We start from the raw sequence: 27,088 nt of genomic DNA, 5'->3' as shown, positions 1-27,088 counted from the left end.
ATGCTGGAGAGGGACACAAAGATGATTAAAGGGCTGGAGAACCTGCCCTATGAAGAAAGTCTGAAGGAGCTGGGTCCCTTCTCCCCGGAAAAAGCTCAGGGGGAGCTCATTACAGTTTTGTAGTACATAAAGGGTGTACACAAAGAGGATGGAGTCTCTCTTTTCACAATGAGCCACATGGAGAAGACAAGGGGCCACGGGTACAAGTTGCACTGGGAGAGGTTTAATTTCAGTATAAAAATTATTTTTTTACAGTGAGAACAGTCAATCTCTGGAACAACTGTCTTAGGGATGTGGTAGAGTCCTCATCACTAGAGGTTTTCAAGACACAATTGGACAGGGTACTAAATTAACACATTTTGGCTCCCTTTGCCATGAAAGGTTGGACCAGATGATCTTTCCAACCTGGGCTGTTGTGTGTGTATTATTGCAACAAAATTTGCAGCGAAATTTCAATATATGCATATAAACATTAGGTTTATGATTGACATAATCAAGAATGTTTTACAAGAAAATGAGGTCATGTGGAAAAGAAAGTATCTGGGAATCCAGAGAAGGAACAACACACCATAAGAAAAGAACTTCTTTCATAGCCAGTCTGGAAAGAGCCAGCTGCCAGTCCAAGAAGGCCACTGAAAACTAAAGAACTGCTTAGGTGGCCTGCATTTTGTATGACTGGAAATGCATGGTTTACAATATGCACTGGAGTCATGAAAAAGTCCCTCTGAGCTCCTCATTAAAAGTCAGTCATTGAACAGTTTTATATCCAAGATTGCATCACGTGTTTTGTTAATGGTCTTAAGCAAGTACATATTGACATGGGAGGGGGGTTGTTCTTGTATGTAGACCTCAAGAAGAAATTGTAGTGCTTAAAGCAGTCCAAGATTCTCACCTGCTTGAGATTTCTAAGGAGTCTGCCTCTAAAGAGTTCTGAATTAAATCAATGCATGGACAGGAAGAGAAGTTGAGGGCACAGTTGGCCAAATTCCAGAAAGATGTAGAATGGTAAAGATGACTTAAGACTTTGTCTAAAGTGACCTTTACAACCAATCTTAAGAGTGCCTTAGGTCTTGACAGCTTTGTGTCTTAAAAGCTCAGCCATATGACAATTGAACCTTGTCTTGAAAGCCCTTGAATTCTGAAGATGCAGTTTGTCTGATTTTGTGTACCTCCTATCTCCTCTCTTTCTGCAGTGTTTTTTCAATATGTGTATATGCAGCAGCCTTTGAGCTTAGGAATTCTGCCCTGACAATACAGCAACGTCAATTCTTAGCTCTTTTGTATCTATGTGGATGGCATTGCTGAGAGCAGTGTTGGTGTTGAAGAGCAGTTTATGCTGCTTGAGCTGAGGTGACCTCCAAAGCTGATTCTACATATCCATACAGATGGACTCTAGGAGTCTGCTGAGCTCTAAGCAATTAAAATGCTTTTGTCCAGTAAAATACTTAGAGTGGAATAGAATAAAATAGGTAAGTTGGAAAATAGAAAAAGGAAAGAAGATAAGGACAGCAAACAAGGCTGAGATTTTAAAAAAAAAAAAAAAAAAAAAGGAAAAAAACCCACAAACCACAAAACATCCTCATAATTTATCCTGCTGAAATCAATAGCTTTACTCTGTGTATCATAGGTATAAACAACTACTGTCTCTGGCAGCTGAGCAAGAATGGATTCTGGAACAGAGGAAAATGCAAGCAGAATTGGACTGGCAGCAGCTCTGTGAGAATGCTGAAAGTAATTGGTGTCAGAAATCAGAAGATCTAACACAAAACCTGTCTTCAGCAAGAGAGCAGGTGAGAATTTCAAATTAACACTGTTTAGGGACTATCTGTTGCATAGAGAGCTATGGAGTTTTTCCATCATGGTTTCTCAGGGGAGGCGTGACTTTGGTCTTCTTTCAAAAATCTTTAAAACAGTAGTTCTGTATTGTGCACAGCAGTTCATCAAATATATTTGATCAGCCAGATTAATTTTCATGGACAATCTCTAATAGTGGCTTTCTCTCCCTTGTAATGAAGTCGAGTTAGCTTGAGAGATGCCACCGCTTTTCTCTTGGCATTGTGGCAGAAGAAATATCTCTCTTAGAGCAGCCACGGGCCAGAAAGCATTTCAGATCACAGTACAGCTTGAATTCTATCAAGGGAACAATATTAGTTCTGGAAAACTCGAAAGTATTTTTGTATGGGAAAAAAAAAATCCTATTTTGTGAAGTGCGCAAGCTTCTGTTTCTGAAAAATGAAATAGAAGTTTATTGTTTAGAGACTATTACATGATGGACTAACAATAACTCTTGATGACCAGTTGCCTAGTAAACTTACAGGTACAGAGGAAACACTAGTTTGCAAAATTTAGAATGCAGGCACTTATCTGGTGTTTTGTTTTATCTTTGTCTTCCCAAAATGATTCATAGACATCAATAGGTGTAGCCTAGGAACACATCTGAGAGATGAATCAGCATTGTCAATTTCCCATACAGAAAATGAGATCATGAAGCCAAATTAATTTTCTGTGAAGGCAGTTTTTGACAGAGCCAAAAGGGATATGCTTTAAATCCCTGTCCTGTGATTTAAAATATCTCTCTATATTTTTTTTTTTTCTTTTTTTCTAGACCCTTTGTCTTTGAGATACCCCCTTCCCCTACCCCTTCCCCCCTAGATTGAAGCTGATCTACAGAAAACAGACCACAGGTTGCATGCAGTGAAGACTGTTCTTTCTGCTTTGACTGTTGAGAGAGAACGGGCAATACAAGGGTCATTTAATCGTGGTATTTTACCTGAAGGGGAGATAGAGGTTAGACAACACTTACAAGTCTTGACTTGGATGAATTCATTCTGAGATGACAACTTTATGGGGCTTGTTTCCACTGGACTTCTTGTAAGAAGTTTATCTGTTTCTCATGTTTAATTCAAAATATAGACAGATATCTAGCCTGGAATACACATAGATTAGGTGTCAAAGGCTTCATTATGGCTCTGATCCATTACTCACTGGCAAAAGGAGCGAGCTGGATGTAGGCAGATGCTCCAAAACAGGACAATGTACTGTACTGTCATGGCACATCAGAACGGGAAGAATTAGTTTCTGGAATTTCCTGAGGCTCTGTATTTGTTGCAATTCAGGGTAGATTTTAAAGTTGTAAAGTTAAAATTTTAAGGCAGTGCTTCAAACTACCAATTTGCCATCTGTTTAAAATTATGTCTTTTATTTTGGTATTACAAACTAGTTTTCCTTTTATTGCTACTTATTAAAATACATATACTAAGAAAAAAAACAAACCAAAACATTCAAAATTGCAAATGTAATGCTGGTTTGAAGCCGTGCTGAAGGATAACGCATTCTGAGTAGAAAACTGTCTTTTGTAAAAGAATGAAAGTAAAGAGTGTGCTGCAGTGCGCCCTACTGGGCAGCTACAGATGCTCAACGGTGAGCAGTTAAGAGTGTATTATCAGAGCTTGCTGATAAGAAAAGGCAGTGTTGTTCACTGTTACCTTAACTGTAACTAATGCACAAAAGAAGGCATCGCTACTTATTTTAGAATTGAATTGCTTAGAGGTTTTCTAGATGTTGTCGTTGTCTAACGTAGTCCATACACTCCTTCCCCTTTGGCAGTTTAGCAAAGGATTTCCAGCCTCTTTATGTTCTTGTGAACAAATGATCTCCAATGACACTTTCAAGAATTTGGCAGGTCAGAGAGGGGACTGCTTGTTGAGCCAGTATGTGCTTGAAGGAGATGGATTACCCACACGTGGGGCACACCTCAAAGAACAGCAGTGATAAGACAGAGCCACCTCTGTGGCCATCCTCCTCCCCATCTGTGCCTCTTCCCCCATCTCAGCTTCTCATCATAGCACTTTTTTCCCTGGCAAATCGCCGTCTTCCTATGGTTCTTTTCTCCCAAGTCTGTTCATGGATTGAAAGTATTAGGATCTATGTTTGTGGTGTTGTGGAGAGAGTATGTGTTGCTCATTAATAAAGGGTTGTTATTGTGTTGTACTTTTATTTTACAGATATTTCAGTATGATGATAGAAGTTCTCTGAGCAAAGGTAATCCTACCTTGGAAATAAAAAAGCTACAGGAGCAGAATGCCAACCTTCGGACTGCTATTGCACAGATGAGGAAAGAAATGGAAAGTCTTGATGAGCAGATGATGTCCTCTGTTCCTCTGACAGAAGAGAAACAGCTTGCAGAGCAAGGTGACAACTCTTGCTTGCCACAGAGTTCTAAATTCGGTTGAGGATGTGTAGCAGTCACGGTCGCAACCTATAAGGGCTGCCCAACTCATGGGTGCGTAAAGATTGTGACTGTGGCGTTCTCAGGATTCCACAATACAAAAGCACACAGAGGTCTGATAATGTCTTTATTACAAATTACTACAAAACTATTATTAGTGAAAACAAATACACACACAGTAAGTCACTACAAAATTACCACTAGGTAAGCAAATGTCTATATATATTGCAAGAGTAAAGCAAATATATGTATATTAGGCGTTATTACAGAATTCCAGCTAGTGAACCAAGTGTACAGAATCATAGAATCGTAGAATGACCTGGGTTGGAAGCAACCTTTAAAGATCTTGTGCTCCAACCCCCCTGCCATGGACAGGGACACCTTTCACTAGATCAGGTTGCTCAAAGCCCCATCCAACCTGGCCTTGAACAGTTCCAATGGTGGGGCATGCACAACTTCCCTGGGCAACCTATTGTAGTGTCACCACCATCATCATAAAAAATTCCTTCATAGGAGAGGTATTCTAGCGCTCTGATCATTTTCATGGGCCACTGCTTTAACACGTCCATGTCTTGCAAACCTTTACCTGTGCATGTGCCTATAAACGTATTCTGTGAGGTGTTACAGGTATGAGACTCCCAGAAGTGGGGCTAATTGATGATGGGGAAAAAAAGTCTTGCTTCAAAGATGATCTGCATCACTGCATCTGGAATCAGCCAGGTGTCCCCAGCAAGGGCCTGGTCTGTCCAGGAGGTCACTTGCAGGAAAGCTCTTGCAGAGAGGCTCATTTTGGGTTGATAGTGAGTTACTTTTTATACCTTTATGGTGTAGATACATGTTAGTGGGCATAGGGCATCAGTTCCGGGTGTAGTTGTTGCTGTTTTCCTGGAAGATCAGTTCGTTATCACAGTTTCTTTGTCCTGCGCCCATCAAGCTTTCTTTGTCCTGCCTACTGGGACTGAGCACTTGAGGGGACACCCTGCTTCCTTTGTAGGTTTACAGGGTGGCCTTTGTGCTGGCTTCTCAGGAAGCTAAAAATGTAAAGGCATCTCAACATTTAAAATATGCAATACTTCCAAATGCACCCTTTTACCAGACAGTGTCACGTGTTAGTTGGGTGATTTTTAGCACCTCTCAGAAACATTTCAGCATATCATGTTTTACACTTTCATTTTTACTTTTTTACATTATCCTTCGTGGGAAAGTCAAAGCTGATAACATTAGAAAAAAGACGAAACAAAGCAAAACTGCAGAAGGTATGTCCATTACAACTAGATAAATTTTTTTAGTAAATTTCTGAATATTTGTTGAACTTGGGTTTGATTGGCTCTCATGCAGACCTATTTAGAAACAAAATTGGATTTTTTTCTTTATAAACATTCTTGTGACTTTTGAAAGTCTGGACAAAAGAGGAAAGGAAATCAACTGTAACTTGTTAATGGAATAACCAGCTGTGATTTGTTTTGGGGTTTTGTTTTGTTTTAAAATAGGTAAGGTATAACTTTTTCAAGCCCATCTTTTGCTTCTGTCGAATAAGTAGCCCTGTGTTTAGCACCTTTTACCAGTTATGTAAGTGCAGGTAGATAACTACTTTATACATCTCTGTGCCTCATCTGTGTAAAAATTTAATTTGTAAGTGCTTCAAATTATTCGAAAGCCACCATGCATTGTTTCCTGTATTTCAGAAAAAATAAGATGGGTTTGATGAAAGGTATTTTGTTGTACCAACTGCTTTGCTGTTATTATGCTTCTCTGTCTTAATTTTGCAGTGAGACTGGATCTGTGTGTTGCCAGTTTGCAGAATTAGTTTTGAACTGTCATTAGTACAGTAGCGTGAAATCACGAGCTAATTAAGTGTGCAGGGATTTTTAATAAATATAAGTATATTCTAGCTTTATTAATAATGAGACTTTAATAGCCAATTAAAGCAAAACCTCTGTGAATTTTAAATAAAAAAGCAAATTCAAGCATAGTTTTTTGTCACAGGCAGCTAAAGTTAGTCCACTGTTTTTTGAAGGTGTTATAGTCCAATATGTAAAAGATTTACTGCTGCTATAGTTCAGCAGTGTCCAAGAGAGGCAATAATCTTTGTCAGCTGATAAATGTACGTTATCAGAAACGTGTTATTCCTTTTCTTTATGACTGAAATATTTTGTTCAACTAAAATAATCTTGCTTATAACCCTTTCAAAAACATATGGAGATTATATTCAATCACTAAAAGAGATAATAATATTAAATCTCAAAATTTTAAGACAATGGGAAAGTAACTTGGAGGGGCCCTTCTGGTTTCCAAAAAGTTATCTGTTCTGTCCCCTGACTTGTCCATTTACATCAATATGTTCAGACTCACATTTTTACTGAACTAAAAGAGGATTTTTTTGGGATTCGCTTCCATTTATTAGTGGGTTTGGTTTTTTTTCAACTGTGATTGAAAGAAGCTACTGTGTCTTAGTTATTCTTGTTATACTCAGTATTACCAGTTTCCTGAGAATGATTATATAATGCAATACTGGAAGAAATAAAAACTTCTGTGTGCTCCTTACCAGCAAATTGACCTTTCTATCGTATCTTCTCTAGTCACTTCTGTATTTTGTAGCTGGCTGGTGTTTGCATATTGTGAGACTGTACTATTTTTTTGTCTTTCTTCAGCTCTGTTTACAATATATCTACTGAAGTGCTGTACATGTATATTACCGACACAGAGTTCTGAAGCAGCTATTGCTATGAAAGCCTAAACTCTGTATAAATACATAAACATTCATATTACACCCCTCTTCTCTTTAAGGTTCATTGTGCACAAACATAATTTCAAGTGCAACCACTTTGAGCAATACTAAAGTCAGCTCGGCTAACTGGGATTGTACAGTAAACACAGACGCAGAAGAGGTATGAAGAGGTTTAAAATATCTGTATGCATGTGTGTGTGTAACTAAATATGTAGCATATTATTTTTGTTTGAATAAATATTAAGAACTGAAGCAATATACGCTTCTGTGGTCAGTTAGTAATAAGTGTAAGTTAGATGAGAGTCAGCAATGATTTTTTCAGCCAAACTTATGCTTATTCTTTCTAGGGAATAAATTTTGATTAGTCATTCCCTGGCACTAGTCACTCCTGATCTTTAAAGGCCTTCTTGATTTTTTTTTTTTAACACTTGCAAATTCTTAAACTACTGCGTACCACCTCTTTGAGTTTTCCATTGTGAATCCAAATTTTAGCCTTTTTTTTAAATACCAGAAATCTTTCAATATGCCTTGTAATAAGGTGGCTGGAGATGGAACTGTAGTTACTGTGTCACTACTGGACTCTGATGAGAAGGTCCTGTGAAGCCTTGGTTGGAGATAGATATGCAGGTGGGATTGTATGCTTGGTTAGGGGGTGGGTGGCTTTTCCTAGAGAACCTCGTAGCTGCTGGCTCATGGGGCTCACTTCTGCCAGGCCTGGGCTCCTCTGGGAGCATTTTTACTTGATTCTAGGGTTTACAAATGTAATTCCCACTGTGTTATTTTAAAGAGTAGGAACAATATTGGCATTAAAGTGCGACAGAAGCATCTCTTGGAAAAATAATAAAGGAGTTGAAAACTGGGACAAATGTCTAGTACTATGTAAGGAGTAAGTCACTATATGATCTCCCCTTCCTGTGTCTCAACGATTTCATGGTGTAGGCCACAGAGTCTAAAGTAAGATAGGTCAAAATACAAATAAAACATAAGGCGTTTACTAATTTTCAAGTAATCTGTAAAATCTACCGGTATTTGTGTCATGTTTTAATCTTACTGTTAGATTACTCACCTGTAACCATCTAAATTCAAGAAAATGGAAATAACAGCTAAGTAACAAATAAGGATAAGAGGTGCTAATTACATTAAAAGTTAAGCGCTTTAAGAACTGAAACAATATCAATGTTTAAATAGAACTTTGGAGCCTTGGGAACCTTGTGTGAAAACGTGCATGACCCACCAGGCGCAGATCATGTTTAATCTCACTTGTATCTTTTTGCTGAATATAGAAGGAGAACTGTTTGTTCCTGCTGTCTAATTATTTAGGAATTCATTGTGTCTCATAAATAACATGGGTTTATTTTTTTTCTCTTTCGCCGCTTCCAGAATTAGGTGAAAACTGAATTTTATACCACCTGTTCTTTGCAGAAAATGGTTTACAAATGTTTTGCTGTCCAAGATGCATTCTCATTTTCTTTACATTTCTTTAAGTGGGGGTAGAGTCTTAAAAGAAAAGTCAATAATGGCTTTGCCTTGGAGACAGTAAGATGGGAACTGAACATTCTCTGTGCCAGAGCTTAATCCTTTGCTTCATGATGCTAAACTTTAATTGAATGTTCAGGTGTGTATATGAGAACAAGAACGTTTTTCAGGCAGCAATGTGCGTTTTCAGTGTGAAATGCTGAATTACTTATGCTTTATATGTATAGGTGCGTAGTAAATAGCAGAAGTGCAGGCCGAAACTTTAAGTGATCAAAGTGCTGGAATTGTAGTTAATGCTGTCTTCACTGATGCTGAACTATCATTTCCTGTCTCTTTCTGCTGTCTCCTTTATTTCTTCTTCCTTGGTGCATAAAAAGCCTTCTTAGGCATAGACTGGCAGCTGGAAATGGTCTTGCAATCAGTGGGTGAAAATTCATTAGAATTCTTGGATTTTAGAAGTGCTTATCTTTTAACAGTCTCCTACGCTGTGTCTGTGCTTCTTACATTTATTAATTGCATGCTAAGGATGTACTTGAGACAGGTGAATTACAGGCAAAAATATTTCTACCTCAGGGAGTGTAGAATCTGTTGAATAATAATGGTAACTGAACATGGGGGTGCAGATGTGAAGTCGATACAGAGCGTCATAGTGATAGTTTTCTTTTCTTCCATTTAATATAACAGAGGTTCCGGGACCATAATCTCAGAATGATAGACTCCAGAGCTAAAATATAGCTAAAGAAAAAGAGGAAAGTTTATTGTGGAAACTAGCAAAATAGGCATGTAGACTTTTGCATGCATGTATATTTTTCTTCTTTCCTCTGTGTATCAAATCTGAGGAGTGTTTCCTCCCACCTTTTTTTAGTACCCAGGTTTTCTCTCTCTTGTATTATAGAGTTTTACTCTGGACATGGATCTAAAGGTAAAAAGATTTCTGAGTTCCACTCCTAACTCTACAGCTTACAGTCTGTCACCTGAAAAACAAAAAAATCTTCTGTGTAATGCTGTTGAAAGTATTTTTTTAAAAGTTCAGGAAAAATAGAATTTTAAGCAAATAAATAGTTTTCCTGCCCTCAGCCATGTGATGTGCTTTTTTGGTACGATGAAAGTGGTGTATAGTGTGACAACCAGTGGTACCGTAATTGGTCGTTGCCTGACCTCTCTTTCTGTTAAGCCTCAGTCTGTTAATTTCACTTCTCATATGATGAGGGTAGAATGAAATAATTTGTGGCTGCTTATATTAATTGCGTTGATATAAATTGCTATCTGTATGCCGAAGTGGTGTTTCTTTTTTGTTTCACTTTGATATCTGTCTTCATATTGTTAGGTTCTAGTCCTGCACTAATTTCTCCACCTTTCTCCCTCATAGTATTTGCGGACCTGTATGGTTTTCATGTATGTTCTCAAGGGCCTCCTCTTTTATGGTAAAACTATCCAAAGAAATGAGAAACTGGGAGGTGCATGACACACTGTCCTGGGTTACAGTGTAAAATGTGCCAAAAGGAAAAAAAAAAAAAATGTTCTATTACCATCTTCAGGAGCTGTTGAGACCAGGTGGGGCGGTGCTCCCTGCCTCCCCCCTCTGGACTATCTCCTGTTAATGGCCACAACAATGCCTTATCGCCTGACCTATCGATAACTCGCTCCTGGACTATCTCCTGTTAATGGCCCATCAAGGAACTGCCTCACGACTCCCCATCCCATTGTGAGATGCTCCGCCCGGGGGGAAGGAGCCAAGCAGTCCATGCCAAATAAAAACGGAGATTTTGAACACCCTAGCAGCCTTCTTCCACTGGATTCCCAGAGGAGCTTTTCCCCCCCCTGGAGTTCCAGAAGACAAGAGCTACCTGCCTACCACTGGACCTTCGGAGGAAGACCAGACTCTTTTACCTGATCGCTGCTTCCACAGAACTACACCCATCGCTTCAGGAGGACTGCAGCCAGCATCTTATCGGACTGCTACTGCCACCCTAACAGGGTGTCAGGTTGTATTCCTGACTCTGTCAGTGTAAACCAGTGGGTTGTTTGTTTTTCCCTGCCTTGTGTTATATATATATATATACATATATTAGTAAAGAACTGTTATTCCTATTCCCCATATCTTTGCCTGAAGGCCTGTTAATTTCAAAATTATAATAATTTGGAGGGAAGGGGGTTGCACTTTCCATTTCAAGGGAGGCTTCTGCCTTCCTCCCCAGACACCTGTCTTTCAAACCAAGACACACACTAAGGCAACGGTGGTTGGTTTTTCTTGTCAGTATGGATAACACCTTTCAATGTAGACTCCTTGAATTGCAGTGTTCAGAGTGATTTAGTTGTGAACTGATTGGGATTGCACAACTTCGGTGTAGTACACTTCTAACTAGCTTATATATAGAAAAGTAAACATACAGATGAGCAACAGTTTTGTTAAATGATTTTCACGTATGTGACATTTAGGCACTTGTTTCAATGTGTGGTAGTAAAAAGTCTATAGGGAGATGATTTGTTCAGTGAATTATTAGTATTTGGATGGATGTTGAAAAGTCTTTGTAGTAAGGGGGCTGAAAGAGGACAGTATATAGCTCTTGAAAAGCAAGGGTGCGACCTTTTGGGTAAATACTTTATCATAATGTGTATGTGCAAGTGGACTCAATTAGGTTTGCAGAAACAAAACCAACCATAGAATCTTTACTGCAGCCTTTCTCTTAAAAAGAATGTTTTAAGACCTATCTACCCCATATGTGTGTATGCACACGATGATTACACAAAGAAGGATGCTTGCTATCTGCTGTAAAGTGGTTTTTTTTTTTTCACATTTTATCTTAAAATTCACTGCTCTCTAGTTTACACTTGTATGTATGTAAACGTGTATGTATTTATCCTGTATGTATCGTTTTACACTTACAGTTAGAAATATTTGTGGGAAGGTCCCAGGCTGTTATAGTGTTTTGCTATATGGCTTAAGTTGCCCTATATTGCTAACAAAATCTTGAAAATGGACCTTCAAAAATAAGCTGTAGACTTCAACTTTACACTTTTTCTTCAACTGGCTTCTAACGTGTGTTTGTACAGATTTCTAAACCCGTAGACCACCCTTTCAAAATATTAATTATAAGCACTGTTTTTTTCAGGGACCAAAACCCAAGATTCTTGAAGAAAAGATGGTAGATCTTGGACAACAGTTACCTGACAAAGTTCCTGGTGTTGGTCTTCAATGTCGTGTCAGCTGCACTCTGCAAAGAATGCAAAATAAACTGAAGGAAGCATCAAGAAAAATCTCAGTTCTGAGTCAAGAGAAGCAGCAGCTCATTGAAATAGGAAACAGACTCAGGGCAGAACTTGGAATGGTATTAAAGGAAGGTAAATTTATTCTATAGAAGAGTGCTAGCTTATATATTTAGAATAAAACCTGGGAATCAGTTCATCCTTTGAGCTGGCGAGAGCTAGACTTTAATATGAAAACAAAGTGCTGGACCTTGCTGATTCTTGATCTGCATCGTTTGTGTGAGACTGCGGTGCTAGTTGTTGCAAATAAGATTATCCTGTGATAGCAGGTGCTAACGTAGAACAATGGCAGTCTGTAGGCAGTAACTTTTAGTCGATGAACATCTTAGATGAAGGACTCCGTGGTGCTTAGATGTCACATGTGTGGGAACTGGAAGTTGAACTAAGACTTCTTCTAACAGCAGAAAAGAAGTAGTTTATCTCTTGGAATAAAAACTAATGCTTTATGAAAGTGGAAGAGAAAGCAGAATAAGCTCACTGTAGAATCAAGAGGACATATAATGTAAGAAGATTTCACAGTGGACGTTTAAGTTCCATGCAACAATTACTCTGGCAGTGAAGCAAAGGAAAAAAACACAAGGCCCATTTCTGCATGGCATTGAATCCGTCTGCAATGAGAATGTCTGTGTTCTGTGGTTCATTTATATCCACTATAAAGACATGCTGGGAATGTAATATTGATGACAAAATAACAATGCCTTCCTCAGTATTTCCTCTCCTTTATAGGACTTTGGCATCCTGTTAACTCTAAGCGCTGCACAGTTTGTATCGCCTCTGGTAGTCTTTTTCCTGGAGAGCTTGTCAAAAGAACACAGTGCCAGCTATCAGCTTTACAGCATCTACAACACAGGCTTACAACACAGGTAATTTGTATGCTCTCTGAAATCTAGTGATTAGTTAAGCCAGTTCTAATTCCATGAATGTAACTTCCCTTAAAATTCTGCATTTAAGTGTCTTTTACACTTTAGCTCAAATCTTTCTTTGGTACCTTGGAAGATTTCATAGAACCATAGAATATCCTGAGCTGGCAAGGACCCATGAGGATCTTCGAGGCCTGACTCCACACAGGGCAACCTAGAAGTTAAACCATGTATCTAAGAGCATTATCCAAATGCTTGTTGAATACTGACAGGCTTAGGGCCATGACTGCTCCCCAGGAAGCTTGTTCCAGTGCTTGCCTGCCCTCTTAGGGAAGAACATCTTCCTAATTTCCAGTCTGAACTTCCCCTGATGCAGCTTTAAGCCATTCCCTCACCATCCTGTCACCAGACACCAAAAAGGAGAGATCAGCACCTCCCTCTCTGCTCGTCCTTGGGAGGAAGTTGTAGATAGCAGTGAGATCATCCCTCAGTCTTCTCTTTTTCGAGGCTGAACATACCAAGTATCCTCAGCTGCTCCTCTTAAGTCTTGCCCTCTAGTCTTCTCACCATCTTTGTTGCCCTCCTTTGGACATATTCTAATATTTGTATATCCTCATATTGTGGAACCCAAAATTGCACACAGTGCTCAAGGTGAGGCCACACCAGTGCAAAGTATAGGGGACAATCACTCCTTTCTACTGGTTAGCTACACTGTGCCTAATGCACCCCAGGATACATCTGGCCCTTTTGGCCACCAGGGCACGTTGTTGCCTTGTATTTAGCTTACCATCAACCAAAAGCCCCAGATCCCTTTCTGCAGGACTACTCTCCAGCCTCTTGTCCACTAATCTGTATGGACATCCAGGATTACACTGTCCCAGGTGCAGAATCCAGCATTTGCTCTTGTTAAATTTCATACGATTGGTGATTGCCAAGGACTCCAATCTATCGTGATCTCTCTGTAAGGTCTCCCTAGCCTCAAGGGAATAAGGGAATCAACGAGTCCTCCTAATTTAGTATCATTAGCAGACTGACTTAGTGTGCACTGAACTGCTGTGTCTGAGTCATCGATACAAACATTGACGAGAACTGGCCCTAAAATTGAGCCCTGAGGTACATCACTGGTGACTGACTGACAGCCAGATGTTACCCCATTTACTTAAAGGGTTATATTTGGGACTTCAAAATTAGCTTTTTTAAGCATGATTTTCATCCAAGGAATTTCAGAAAAACTTCTGTTAATGCAGCATGAATGCAATCCTGAATTATGAGTTTCATAAAGCTTAGTTTTAAATAAGTAAGATCGGCCATTTGAAGGATTTGCAGTATTTTCTAAGATAAACTTGAAAATGATTGATCAATGACCGTATTTCCAAATATGCACAGTGGTAGGATTTTAAAGCCGTCTTGTCAAATTATTGTAATAGCACATTTTCCATATATGAAAGCAGGTTATATAATAAATCTGTCTCTTTTGTAATTAAAATACAACTTTTAATAGTTAAATTGCAGCTTTCATCAGGGAGACAAATGGATAAATCCTGGCTCCCCTAGTAGTTAGTGGCAGACTCCCAGTGACTTCGATAGTCAGGATTTCACTATGTACTTTACTTAATTGATTAGCAGATTTGTTCCTGTGAGGATTGAGTCAGAGCAGCAGATTGTCGTTGTAGTTTTGAGGGCAGTAAACAATATTCTTTCAGAAAGCGGGAGGTTGTTGCTCCAAGGTATAAAACTCCAGTAGAATTATTAACCAAGTTCACTTGGGGAAATACTTCCTCTGGGAACCTCTCCAGGCAACTTGTTACAGTGTTTGATCACCCTCCCAGTAAAGAAGGTTGGGGTTCAGGGGTTTTTCCCCCCTTAAGCGGAGTGTCCTGTGCTTCACTTTCTGCCCATTGCCTCTTGTTCTTCCACTGTATACCACCGGGAAGTCTGGCTCAGTCATCTTTACTGCCATCTCCATCAGGTGCCTATACATGTTGGAAAGATCACTCCTGACCTATCTCTTCTGGAGGCAAAACAAGCCAGCTTTCCCAACCTCTCCTTGTATGTCAGGTACTCTAATTTGTTGATCGTTTTGTGGTTATTTGCTGGACTTGCTCCACTATGTCTATGTCTTGTCTTGTACTGGGGAGCCCAAAAGTGGACACAATACTCTAAATGTGGTTGCACCAGTGCGTGGTAGAGGGAAATAATCACCTCCCTTGACCAGCTGGCAGTGCTTTTCCTGATGCAGTCCAGGATGCTGTTGGCCAAAGGTCTCAAGAACACATTGCTGCCTCATGTTCAACTTGTACTACACCTGGTTTCCTGTTTCTTTTGTGCTAAGCTGCTTTTCCAAGCAGTGAGCCTCCAGCATATTAGATTAAAACTGCAATCACCTCTACTTTTAGGGAAAAATCAACTGAATTAAAGCTCATCTCCTGTAGAGGATCCCTTTTATTTTTAATTCTCTCTTTATGCATTCTTATTTCTCTTAACTGAACTCAAGAACAGATTGAGAGCCTTTTTGTGGATTACTAAGGTTCATCCAGGAATATGTTGGAATATGTTTCTCTTTTTACATACTAAGATCTCTGTGATAATATGAAACTACACAGGAGGTAATCTTATCATGTAGTCAGATTGCACTAAGAAATCACAGCTGTCAGTCATTTACTTGAAAATTTTACCATCTGAACACGTTCCGAAAACATTTTAAACGTTTTTATATCTATGCACATTCTAAAAAGATAAGTCAGAATAACCACATATTTGTTTTGAGCATGTTATCCTGTATTTTTTTGAGCCTGAAGTTACTGCTAATTTCTTCAGATGTTATCTGGTTGGCCTAGGTGTAATACAAAGTATATGAACCATCTGTCCAGATGGTTTGAATGACAAAGGTGAGTTTCTTAAAAGAGCGGGTGGAAGGAAATTCTAATGAATATGTGATTTTTCTTACAGTTAAGAACAGTGTTAAAGAAAAAAAAAAAAAAGTAGTAACCTCTTAGAGTAAGTAGTTTCTTCTAGTAGTAGTTTCTTAGAATAGGGGCTACAAATTAGGTAAATGAAGGTTAAGTGACTTAGCTGGTATTAATTTAACCAGTTGTATGTCTGGGGATGATGCACTTTCAATTTGCTCTTTAGTTCTGACAAAAACACTTACTTTTTTTCCTGTGAGGTGCAACAGTGCTGCCGATTAACCATGTAATAATTATACCCATGAGGGATGTTAGCCAGACTAATTAGTAATGAAAACTGGGTCAGTAGATTTAAGGAAATAGTGTAAAAAGTTGTCAAGTGCAAAGACCATCTAACAATTAAATTTGAGAACAAGTGTTAACAGGGCCAAGTTCAGTATTCTGCTATCAGGTCTTCAGCCAGATAGTTATCCAGCTTCTGCATAAGATTTCTATTACTTTGGATAAAGAATAGTAATAAGAACAGGTAGTATTTGTTGGAGGGCTCAGGCATTTGAATATGAAAGAAGGCTCTCCAGGCATCCAGAGTATGCAGCAGTATTTCAGCCGTGAAAGGAGTGTATTTGGGGAAGAAAATGGGTACATGTGTATCTTGGCTAAGGTGATCTATCAGATTGAATCTATGGCAACATTTTGGAATGTGTTCTAAGGGAACCTGGCAGGAAAGAACTCCGTCTGGACGTCCTATCACAGGTGCTTGAATTTTTTCTTAGCTTCTTCCTAGCAGATGATATCCAACAGGAGGGTCACTCCTGTTTGATAGAGAAAGGTTGCCTGAAGTCCAAAAGGCTATGCTGTTAGAGTCAATTAGAACCAAATTTGAACATAGAATCATAGAATCATTAAGGTTGGAAAAGACCTCTAAGATCATTGAGTCCAACCGTCAACCCAACACCACCATGCCCACTAAACCATGCCCCGAAGTGCCACATCTACATGGTTTTTGAACACCTCCAGGGATGGTGACTCCACCATTTCCCTGGGCAGCCTGTTCCAATGCTTGACCACTTTTTCACTAAAGAAATTTTTCCTAATATCCAATCTAAACCTCCCCTGGCACAACTTGAGGCCATTTCCTCTTGTCCTATTGCTTGTTACTTTGGAGAAGAGATGGACCCGCACCTCGCTACAGCCTCCTTTCAGGTAGTTGTAGAGAGCAATAAGGTCTCCCCTCAGCCTCCTCTTTTCCAGGCTAAACAATCCCAGTTCCCTCAGCTACTCCTCATAAGACCTGTTCTCCAGCTTCATGGCCCTTCTCTGGATGTGCTCCATCAACTCAATGTCCTTCTTGTAGTGAGGGGCCCAAAACTGCACACAGTATTTGAGGTGTGGCCTCACCAGTGCCAAGTACAGGAAGACGATCGCTGCTGGCCACGCTATTTCTGACACAGGCCAGGGTGCTGTTGGCTGCCTTGGCCACCTGGGCACACTGCTGGCTCATGTTCAATCAGCTGCCAACCAGCACCCCAAGATCCTTTTCTGCTGGGCAGCTTTCAAGCCGCCTATCCCCAGCCTGTAGTGTTGCATGGAGTTGTGACAAGTGCAGGACCCAGCACTTGGCCTTGTTAAACCTCATGCAGTTGGCCTTGGCCCATCAGTCCAGCCTATCCAGGTCACTCTGCAGAGCCTTCCTACCCTCTGGCAGGTCAACACTCCCACCAATTTAGTGTCATCTGCACCTTAGTGAGGGATTGCTTGCGTGAAAATAAGCCCCTGTTCTTCTTCACTGCTCATTGGTCAATGAAGTTGTAAAAGTTGCAATGTGAGCAAACAGTGTAAACCATCCATCAGACAGTGAGAAACTGAGAATCCCATCTGATGTACCTTTACAGAGCTAATGGAGATTTATTCTTCCTTAGATAGAGCAGACGGTCTAAGATAACAGAATTAGAGAACTGTTAACAGGTTGGTCAGGTAAGTGCAATGTGAGCTATGGAATCTGGTATATTTTACCAAATATATCTAATCAAGTTCTTTTGATCAATAGAATTAGTGAGGGCATCAAAAATACTAGTTAGGACATAGCATAGTGAAAGCCATCAGTGTTCCAAGACTGGGAAGGCTCAAATTATTTAGGCTCTGTGAGACCAGGTCTGGGAATGCAGCACTGTTTTGCAACTCTTCATTGACAGTCCTAGGACCTGATCAAGAGCTGTCACAGCAGCACTGTGTTTTTCTTCTAGGTAATCACTCTTACTAGCCAGGCTACATTTGCTGTTGTGTTCAAGATCATTGTCCTTGCCAAAAACTGAGAGAATTTGTTACTATCATACCTACAGGAATTTCAGTGTTAGTTACTTTATAAGCTCATGGTTTTTTTCTTTAGTCTTAAATATATAGCAAAATATTTTGATGTTTATTTTAACCTGCTTTGACAGGGCTGAAGCAGTTGTTTTTTCATCAAATCTCACTTTAATTGCTGCGTGTTGAAAGTTGATGAAACTTTATGGGGTAATGATGGGGGGTTTTTTAGTCATTGACAAATTACTTTTCCATAGCAGCTTTATTTTAATTAGTTCTTTAGGACTTCTTTGAGAGTTTTTCTTCTTTAATTTAGTCATGGGAAAAGACAAAAGTGAAGAATGACCCTGACAACATAAACTTGAGTAACAAGCAAGATCATAGTAACAGCAGCAAGATTTTGAACAGATTTAGTAAGAGGTTTGTTAGGAGGGTAGTTTGGCCCTCTTGATCTAAAGGGGGTGTAACTTTGTTTAATATTATTTATAACTGTTTATTTTCAATCTAGCAGTGTAACAGCAGACTGAGCTATAAAGGTATTATTTTTAGAGACCGTGAGTTATTCGTGTTAATGTAATATTTCACATTAGCAGCTGCAGTATGCAAAGAAACACCATCCCTCAAGGATCTCTTCTCTGATTGACTGCCCTAGCTTAAAGGAAGAAGAAGCTCCAAGCAGCTCTGGGGAAGAAACAGAATTACCATCTGCTGAGGTACAGTGCTGTTTTATCGTCAATGTATTTTGCCTTCAGTTGGATTTTTCAGTTGCAGTTGCTCAACACTCATTTCCTGGAAGACTTGAAAAATATGTGTATTTTTTAAAGTTATGCATTGTTCCTGAACTAAATAGTATTTGTTAACACATAATAAACTAGGATTTCTCAATCACTTTCATGATGTTGTAATCAATCTTCTTGTACACCCTTTCAAAATTAAAAATACTAATTTTCTTTTGTCTTGCATCTTGTTGAAACCTTCTGTCTTTCCAAGACCAAGATGCCACTGTGAGATTTAACCAGTTTTCAGATGTCTTTGATGTGAAAAATATGTATCTCTGTAAGACTGGGTTTGAATTTGGACAGGTTCAGCTCGATTTCTCTGTTGAAAATCATGGGCCAGAGCAACGAAAGGCAGATAAATCCTCAAAGATCATTCAAAGTCAGCCACTCGGGCAGAGTCCTAGTCGAACTCAGCAGGTCCAGCTTTCTTCATCTAGAGCACGTATTTTCTGCCAAGGTATTTGGCAAACTTTAGAAATGGGATCAAGCCCTTCTGTTCTCAGTCCTCAGAAGAACACTGGCCAAGGTAAGAATGCTTTGTAAAGTAGTCACAGTATTTAACTCTTCTAGAAGAATGGAAATACAGTAGTCGATTCTGCCCCCTTCCACTAAATTTTTTTACGTGACTGCTACTGTTGTTACAGTCCTATAATCAGAATCTGAAGATCTAATGAGTTACTTGAAGGGAATTTCACTGTTGCCAGAAGTAAGAATGCCTACATAGCTCTCTGGGTTTAATGCCATTGTTGCAGATACTTCTCCCCTTTTATTAAATACTCTTGGAAAATGCAAATACCCTTCTGGTTTGACATAGTCTAAACCTTGTCTGGGGCAGATACGGAAGTGTCTGAGAATTGCATGCTTCATGTGTTGCCAAGTGACTGTTAGATCAAATTGTAACTTGGCACATCCTTGCTTAATCATCATTTTTGTGGCATGTTAATAGCTACAATACTCCTTAGTGTGCTAAGACCTAAAGGCCAGAAGTGAGCTCAAGGCCATAATGTGATATATGCTATGGGCACACAGTGAACTAGGTCTTGTTATTCACTGACATTTTATAGTCCAGTGCAACAAGTTAGAACATAAAAAAAATAAACACAGACACAAATTCTTACATGTGAGACAGCACCCTAACCTTACATGTCAGACGGCATCAGGGTTAGAATGAGATGAGAAGGGAAAACCTAGGTCATAGACTGAACATCAATCAATGTTACACTTCTACAAAAAACACCACATGTTCTTGGAAATGTTAGCAGGAGTGCCATTTGTAAGGTATGTGCAGTAAAGTGTAGCCTCTTCACAAGCAAATTGTAAATAAATTTTTTAATGGTAGCCATTATGTTGAGCAGTGTATTGCAGATGAATGTTATGTCTCCCAAACCGTTGGCCTGTTCATGAAGTAACTCTTTGTCAGCAAAATTTTGGATAACTGTTCTAACACCTGCTGTGGATGGAATAAAAAGTAATAGCCTTAAATTATAATACTGGAAAAACTTTAAGGATGGCTGATAATGGAGTATGTTCCCTAGAAGGATTGAAGACTCTTCTTTATTAAAGGTCTTTATAAACAGACAAACAAGCATTTCTCCAGAATGTTCCAAGTAAAGTTGGGTTTTATTTTTTAATAAGAGGAATAGTATTCAATAAATTATTTCTTACGATGCTGTGCGGCTTGTGCAGCTTGTGTGCATTGTTTGGGTTTTTGGGTTTGATATTATTATTTTTATCATCATCATTATTTCTGAGATCTGATGGCAACTGTGGCGTAATACAGCAGCCACTTAGCCATTTCACATGGGCTTTGTAGTAATAATGACCCGTTACCATCACATAGATACTCGTGTGCCATTAACCACATACCAGACTGCAGGAACAAGAATGCAACCAGTGGGTTAAGGGAAGTGATTTGTTCCCCTCTATTTGGTACTCATAAGGCCACATCTGGAGTACTGTGTCCAGTTTTGGACCCTCTGGTACAAAGGAGTCCAACGGAGAGCCGCTAAGATGGCTAGGGCATTGGAACATGTCGCACGAGAAGGAGTTTAGAGAGCTGGGTTGTTCAGTGTGGAAAAGAAAGAGTCAATGTGTGGTCTGACTGCTGCTTTTTAACTACTTGGTGAGGGATTTTAGAGAAGACAGAGCCAGAGTCTTAGAGGTGCACAGTGAAGAGAAGAGAGGCAATGGACACAAGTTGTGTCAAGATAGACTCAGCAGAGAGTGATAAGCACTGTGACATTTCACCCAGAGGTCCTTTCCAGCCTACATTACATCTGTTTTTAAAACAGTGTATAGATGCAGTGAACCATCTTCAGCAGCGCAAAAGAAAAAAAAAATATTTGAAAGGGCTTTCACCATGAGGAATGGATTATAAGCGTGTTTATTCACAGCAGCAGTGCATTGCAGGGACAAAGTAATGTGTAATAGACAGACCTGTAGGACTGGAATGGATGTAGTGCTGACAGTCATGATTCACATGCTTTTTTTGTGGGACTGGGACTGAAATAGGAAGATTATTTCAGGTCAGGCCTATATTGACAGGATAAGCAAAAGGATGTCTTTGAAACATTACTAACAGTGCCATGCAGTTTCATGCTGCTGTATGCATGATGCAACACCACTGGCAGCCTTACAAGGACATCAGTTTCTTAATGTCTAGAAATTTCCAGCCACCGTTGCAAAACTTACTGTAGATTTTTGGGGATCTAGAGAATAGCAAAAGGGAAGGATGATACTGTCAGCAGGAAACAAGTGAAACATCAATAAGAGATTATATTTTCCTGAAAACACATGAATTTGATCTCTGCATCCAGATTTACCCTAGGAACGTTGGATTGGAGCTTCTTACTCAAACACGCAGGCCCTGAAATACTGCATTGAAAGAACAGGACTTCTGAAAACTCTTTTTATGTTGCTTAGGTTTGTTCTCCAGGAAACCATCCAAATGGTATCCTTAATTCTACTAGGTTGAATTCTGCATTTCAGAAAACAAGATTATGAAAGCAAAATCTTTCTTTTTTGAAAGAATGTCGCCTCAGAGCAGAATATACAAAATTTTCAAGGAGTTCTGCTTCTGATTTTTAGCAGAGGCTTGCATTATTTTTCATGCCTGAGCTATGGAAAATTAATTCAGTCTTTCTTGTTTAAAACTACTCGCTTGAATTCAATACATTCAGCAACCTCATGGTTACAGTGGATAGAACCGTCATTAAGATGGAGTGACTCTGTACTGGGCTTTCAGATATAAGTGATGTGCATACAGACTTGAAAGCTCAGTAACAAAAATTATTTGCAAGCAAACAAGCAAGTTAGTTTGCTTATTCAAACATTTCTTGTACAAGTTCAACTCTGCACAAATCTGTCACACCAGTAGCTGTGTTTTGTGGGCATTTCTGGTGAAACAATTGCAGCGTGAGAATGATTCCATCCCACCCCCCACCCCCCGCCCCAACCTGTTGAACAGCTTCATTTTTTTTCTTGTACAAATCAGCCTATTGGGACTTAAAATGGTTGGCATGTCAAGTAAGCCCTGCAATTTGCTGTATTCCCAGCATATGGGACAACCCAATGACTCAATGTGTTTTGCAGTGTTTATGACTGCATGTTAATGCTGAATTACCGAAGTGGACTGTTACATACTTTATTTATTTCACCATCAAATTCAGGACTTGTGGAAGCTTCCAAGCAAGTCAGAAGGCTATGAGATATTTTAATTTTGTCTCTTCTTACTCTACCTGCTGCTTTTTAGTTTGTACTGTAGGAATGCGGTAGACTTAATTTGTATGTTAATTCTGCAGATAAGTAGAAAGAAAGGGTTTAGAAGGAACAGGTTCCTTGTTCAGGTTGTTTTTATTGTTGTGTATTGTTGAAAGAAAAAGATCCTGCTGCAGAGGTAGACATGTACAAGTCAAGATGATGTTAAAAGCATCAGTGTTACATACATAGACTGTACTAGTAAGAAATACACTCCTGTATTGTATTTCTTTTTATACGCCCTGTCCCTCAGGTTAAGAGCAGGTGGGAGGCTTTGGCTGGTGATCCGTATCATCTGCATCTTGAATGCTGATGGGCGTTCTCAAATGAAAGTTGCTTGTCAGAAGAGTTGTATGCTTTCCTCTGAAAATCGTGACACGTGTATGACCGTGTGATTAGCTTCTATATATGCTGCAAGGTTTCTCTATTCACCTGTGGGCTGTAGGGCCTTTTTTGATTTTAGAATAAACGTCAGGCAGGAAGAGAGGAACCTTGGTAAAACATTTAGGAAACTGGAATTTATTTTTCTTCAAATAATTTATCTTAATAAAGTTTTTGCTTGCTATTGGAGACACTTACTAGTTTTTCTGGAAAGAAAGGCAAACATCAGCTATTAAAGTTTGACTGTAAGACTGCATTTAGAATGAAGCCAATATGGTGACGGGTGCGCTGTGCTACCATGTGAAAAGTTCCTGATCAGCTGTATCTCCTTGCGTCAACAGAGGCTGGGGTCAGTGCAGACGCAGTAAGAGCATCGGGCAAGCGGTATCTGCACTTAGGATGTCCCCACTAGTCGCTTGTTTTATACACTTTTGGGGAAGATCAAACTTTGTATTTTCCATGTGGCAGGAGGGCTCCCGTTGTGGTGGGTGGTCCCGCTGTGCATTTTGAGAAATCCCACCTCACAGGTGCCCAGAACTGTGTCCTGGGCATGTTAGCTTCAGTTTACATTGTACCCTGACAAAGAAGGAGATTGAGCTGCTTTGAAGTAAAGTAACTTTTCTGGTTTACTACTTGAACTTAGATAGGGGAGTTTCTTTACTCTAATTCTCATTGTTATTGTTACTTGCAAAGCTCTGTGGTCTGAAATTCTACACTTTTTGGATCAAAAGTTATCTTAAGTGTTTCCACACTAGACAGAATTTCAACAGCTTTGACATCACTGACAGTTCCAAGAGCAATCCATGTGGGTAAAAAGCTGGCCAGAGAAAGAATCTGGTAAAATATTAACAAACAGAAAGAGTGCTCTGTCTCTGGCTTCATTCCGGCTCCAATCAGAGAAAGACTCATGATTTCTTTTCTGCGTTACATAAAACTTCATCTTTGGAGTGTTTCACAAATATTAACTAATCCTCCAGTTACATTTTCTTCGCTTAAATGTTCTCCTGAATAGGAACTTGTTTGAATCTATGTTCCTTCAGAAGCACTGTTAGCCATAAGCAAATATCTAGCGACAAGGTTCTTAAATGAAATTTTCCATCTGGGGAAATTTCAGTTTACTCATACAATGTGTTTACCTGTATCTCTGTAGTTATGGAAAAAAGTCTGTGAATGTTCATTTCTGACAGAAGTTAACATGCCTCAAATAGAAGCTATGTTAAGCATTTCAATACACTAAACATGTAGGTCCATTTTCAAAATTAGCTTTGGCTCTTAACTATGGTCTTACTAGCTCTTGTTGCCAAGGTCACTTCTGAAGGTAAGTTACAGGCTTGTAAATTAGGTGTGCTTTTTCACTGTTTGTTTGCAGAACCCAAGCTGCTGCATTTAAGTTTTCCTGCACAGTGCACATTCATGCTGATTTTATTCAAGGTCCTTCACACATATGAACAGCCCCAAGCAGAACCAGTAACATGAAGGTCCTTATTCAGTGTTGTCTTAGGATATTTCACTTTAAACAGCATGTCTAATTCTGGGGTGTTGGTTCTTTGTCTTGTTCTGTTTTGTAGAACTAACCTTACGGGTTTGCCATTTCATGGGTTTGAATTTCTGTGTTAATGTGTATTTTTGACAGTCCAAAACTTTACAATAGCCATATAGAATGCTTGTGTTCTGTGTTGTTGTTCCAAACATAAATAGGTAGCCTTTACTAGTTGTTATGGTAGCGTCTCTACTAATGTCAAGAGACAAGCATACAGAAGACTTCAGAGGAAGGGATGTGTGAGATGCATTGGTGCTTGGGTACTTTGCCTTTGGATCTATGGGATTAGGGCCTCCGATGCCATTTCTGAAAGTAATCCCCTTGGTTGAATATCCTTCAAAACTGAGGGAGTAATTAAAAAACAGACTGTCTGTAAAGCAGTGTTGACTGTGTGCTATTTATGGGTCTCCTTATTGCTGTTACTTAGACCACAAACAAGAGGTAATTTCATTCTGCTGTGATTCCTGTTCAAGCAAAATAGTCTTTGCAGCTGTGTCCAGTATCTTTCAGACACTGCTGCCTGCACTGTCGATGTTGTGAAATTCTGCTTTATTATCTGCCAGATGTGGTAGAGGTCTAGTGTAATGCACTATAATGATTAAAGTCCTTTTTCCAGGCAGGAGAATACACCCAAAGTTCGTCCATGGGCTCGAGTATCCTCTTTCATACCTTCTACATCTCTCAGTAACCACTAGGTGGCAAGCTGAACAGCGTGATTTCGCATCAATAGCGCAAGAGTCCACTGAGCTTCCCCTGCCTGTAATAACAAATGCCACCAACGTGACAGTGCAGCGATTGCACACACACGAGTGAACAACTGGTTCAAGCTAAGCCTGAACGTAAAAATGATTTTGAAAAGCGTCGTGTTTTGACACTAGCCACAGTGTCGTGCTTTGCATAGAGCTATAAACCCTCAATAGATTAATTCATTCAATAATTCAGGAATATTTTTTATTTCCTTCCCTGTAGCATTTTGTTTGGAATTTCTACGTTGCTGTGTTAACTATGAAAATTTACCTTGTCCTATGAATAATTTATCTTTGTCAATTTGTGCACCTCTTATTCTTGCTCTGTGACTGAATAGTACCTGGGACTGAAGCCTGTCGTGCTCAAAAAATTTCGCTAGTACAGAATGCTGTAGTGTGTGTTATCACACATATTTTATGACTACTGCTGTATGCTTTGGCTCTCCATAGAAAATCTAAAGTTAAAATCTCAGTGCCTTGAAAAATAAGCATTAAGTGGCTGGAGCCAAGCGCCTGTAAATATTATCTATAGCTTACAATGAATACAGTGATTGACCAATTCCACTTATCTTGCCTAATGAAACCTATGATAAGACTAACGTTCAGTTAGTTGGAGATAGTGGTTTTCAGAGAATTATGCGAGAGGCTGCAGAACGGTTTCCGATTGGTATTAAGACCAGTCTCCCTGCTTCCCAACCAAATATGTTACTTTTTGAGTTAGTCCTCTCTAGTGCACACAGATACTCTAGGCAACAAAAAAGAAGATTTCCACACAGAAGATAATGGTAGTAGTGCAGCTTTGTCAATCCCACAGAATTGCCTTCGAGCCCTTTGGATCATGCATATCCAAACATGTTTTGCTGCAGGTTTTATGCCTGCTGGTGATTTCTTGAAACAGATCAAACTGTTGCAGCCAACTACTTTATCACCATTTCACAATACGGGAACAGGTAGGTCTAACTTTGTATCGTGTTGTCCAGTGTGTTGGTATTGCCGTGATTGATATGGATGTTCCTTCACAATGGAGAGAAGGGTAGGCTTGTAAAATGTGATCTTTAAAAACAGCTGAACAGATAGGTAGTGCTTGACTCAAACAGTTATACCAACCTTCCGGCTGTCTGTCTTTCTCCTCTCAAGCAGTCTGATGCTCATGAAGAATGAACAGGTACAGATGAAATGAGGATTGAGCAGGAGATGCTGTATTATACCATCAGCATTGCGAGCCTTTATGGGCAGTTCTGTGCCTGCTATGTGCAGAAGTGATTCTGTTACTCACTCGGTGTAAAACTTCAACAATGTGGCACTATGGCAGCAATATACTTAGAGAAAAAGAGTAAACCAGTTCTCTTCAACTATCTAGTCTCATAATTAAACGTAACTACAAAGTTTTTCATTCTTTTTTGAGCAGTGGAGTTTGAAGTTATACATTCAACTGAGCAACCTGAAGCATCTCAGCAAAATATCAACGCCAAGGATAAACTTGAAATGCCAGCTGCAGATTTGACAGTCAGAGGAACCAGGTTGGAAGTGCAGCAGAAGCTGAAATCCAGGAATTTATCTTGTGCTCATCCCATAAAACCAAAAATCTCTTCTAACAAGGCAAAAATCCGCAACTATAATATTAAAGACTAATTTCTTTCTTGGCAGCAAGTTTCAGATCCACACTTGCTAGTAACTTAGTTTGAAATCTATAAATTGGATCTAAATATTGGCTTCATTTTTGTGTGTCGAGTTGGGATGTTTGCAGGCAGAAAGAGAATAAATTCCCTGTTTCATACTGTCAACCCTAAAATAAAGGGTTAATCTATGTACATTACACTCTGAGATTTATTTTAATTATGTATTTTAAGTATTGCTTGCATCATGGATTTAGAAATGCCCAGTTAAGACATACGTAAAGCCTTGTGCCTTTAGGCAGGGCTTGCAGGTCTTTAAGCAAATATTTTGTTGAGAAACTGTATATGTGATTTAAGCTTAGAAGTGGGATGCCTCAACCTACTTGTTTTATTACATTTAGCAATGCAACCGTTAATCCTGTGCAGCTATCTTTCTACTTAAAAGAAAGGGTTTTGAAAAGATTACAGCTGAATCTGTGGTGTTTCTCGTGTTCTGTAGCTCTT

The 27,088-nt window shown here is 39.3% G+C and overlaps 1 protein-coding gene across 1 annotated transcript; it reads left to right on the top strand.

Annotated features, from left to right (window-relative positions):
- CCDC57 (coiled-coil domain containing 57) lies at positions 1-26,607 on the top strand. The gene is made up of 9 exons (XM_086473507.1): positions 1-119; positions 1,628-1,790; positions 4,005-4,191; positions 7,016-7,116; positions 11,546-11,774; positions 12,426-12,562; positions 18,357-18,479; positions 18,849-19,071; positions 26,377-26,607. Exons 1-9 carry the CDS (start codon positions 1-3, stop codon positions 26,598-26,600), a joined length of 1,506 nt encoding a protein of 501 aa, XP_086329633.1. The 3' UTR covers positions 26,601-26,607.
- The last annotated feature ends 481 nt before the right edge of the window (positions 26,608-27,088 follow it).

This window comes from Leptosomus discolor, chromosome 15, assembly GCF_034619465.1.
Source record: "Leptosomus discolor isolate bLepDis1 chromosome 15, bLepDis1.hap2, whole genome shotgun sequence".
Taxonomy (NCBI): Eukaryota; Metazoa; Chordata; class Aves; order Leptosomiformes; family Leptosomidae; genus Leptosomus; species Leptosomus discolor.
Note: the sequence above shows the minus strand (reverse complement) of the source record. Positions and strands in the feature narration are given on the sequence as shown.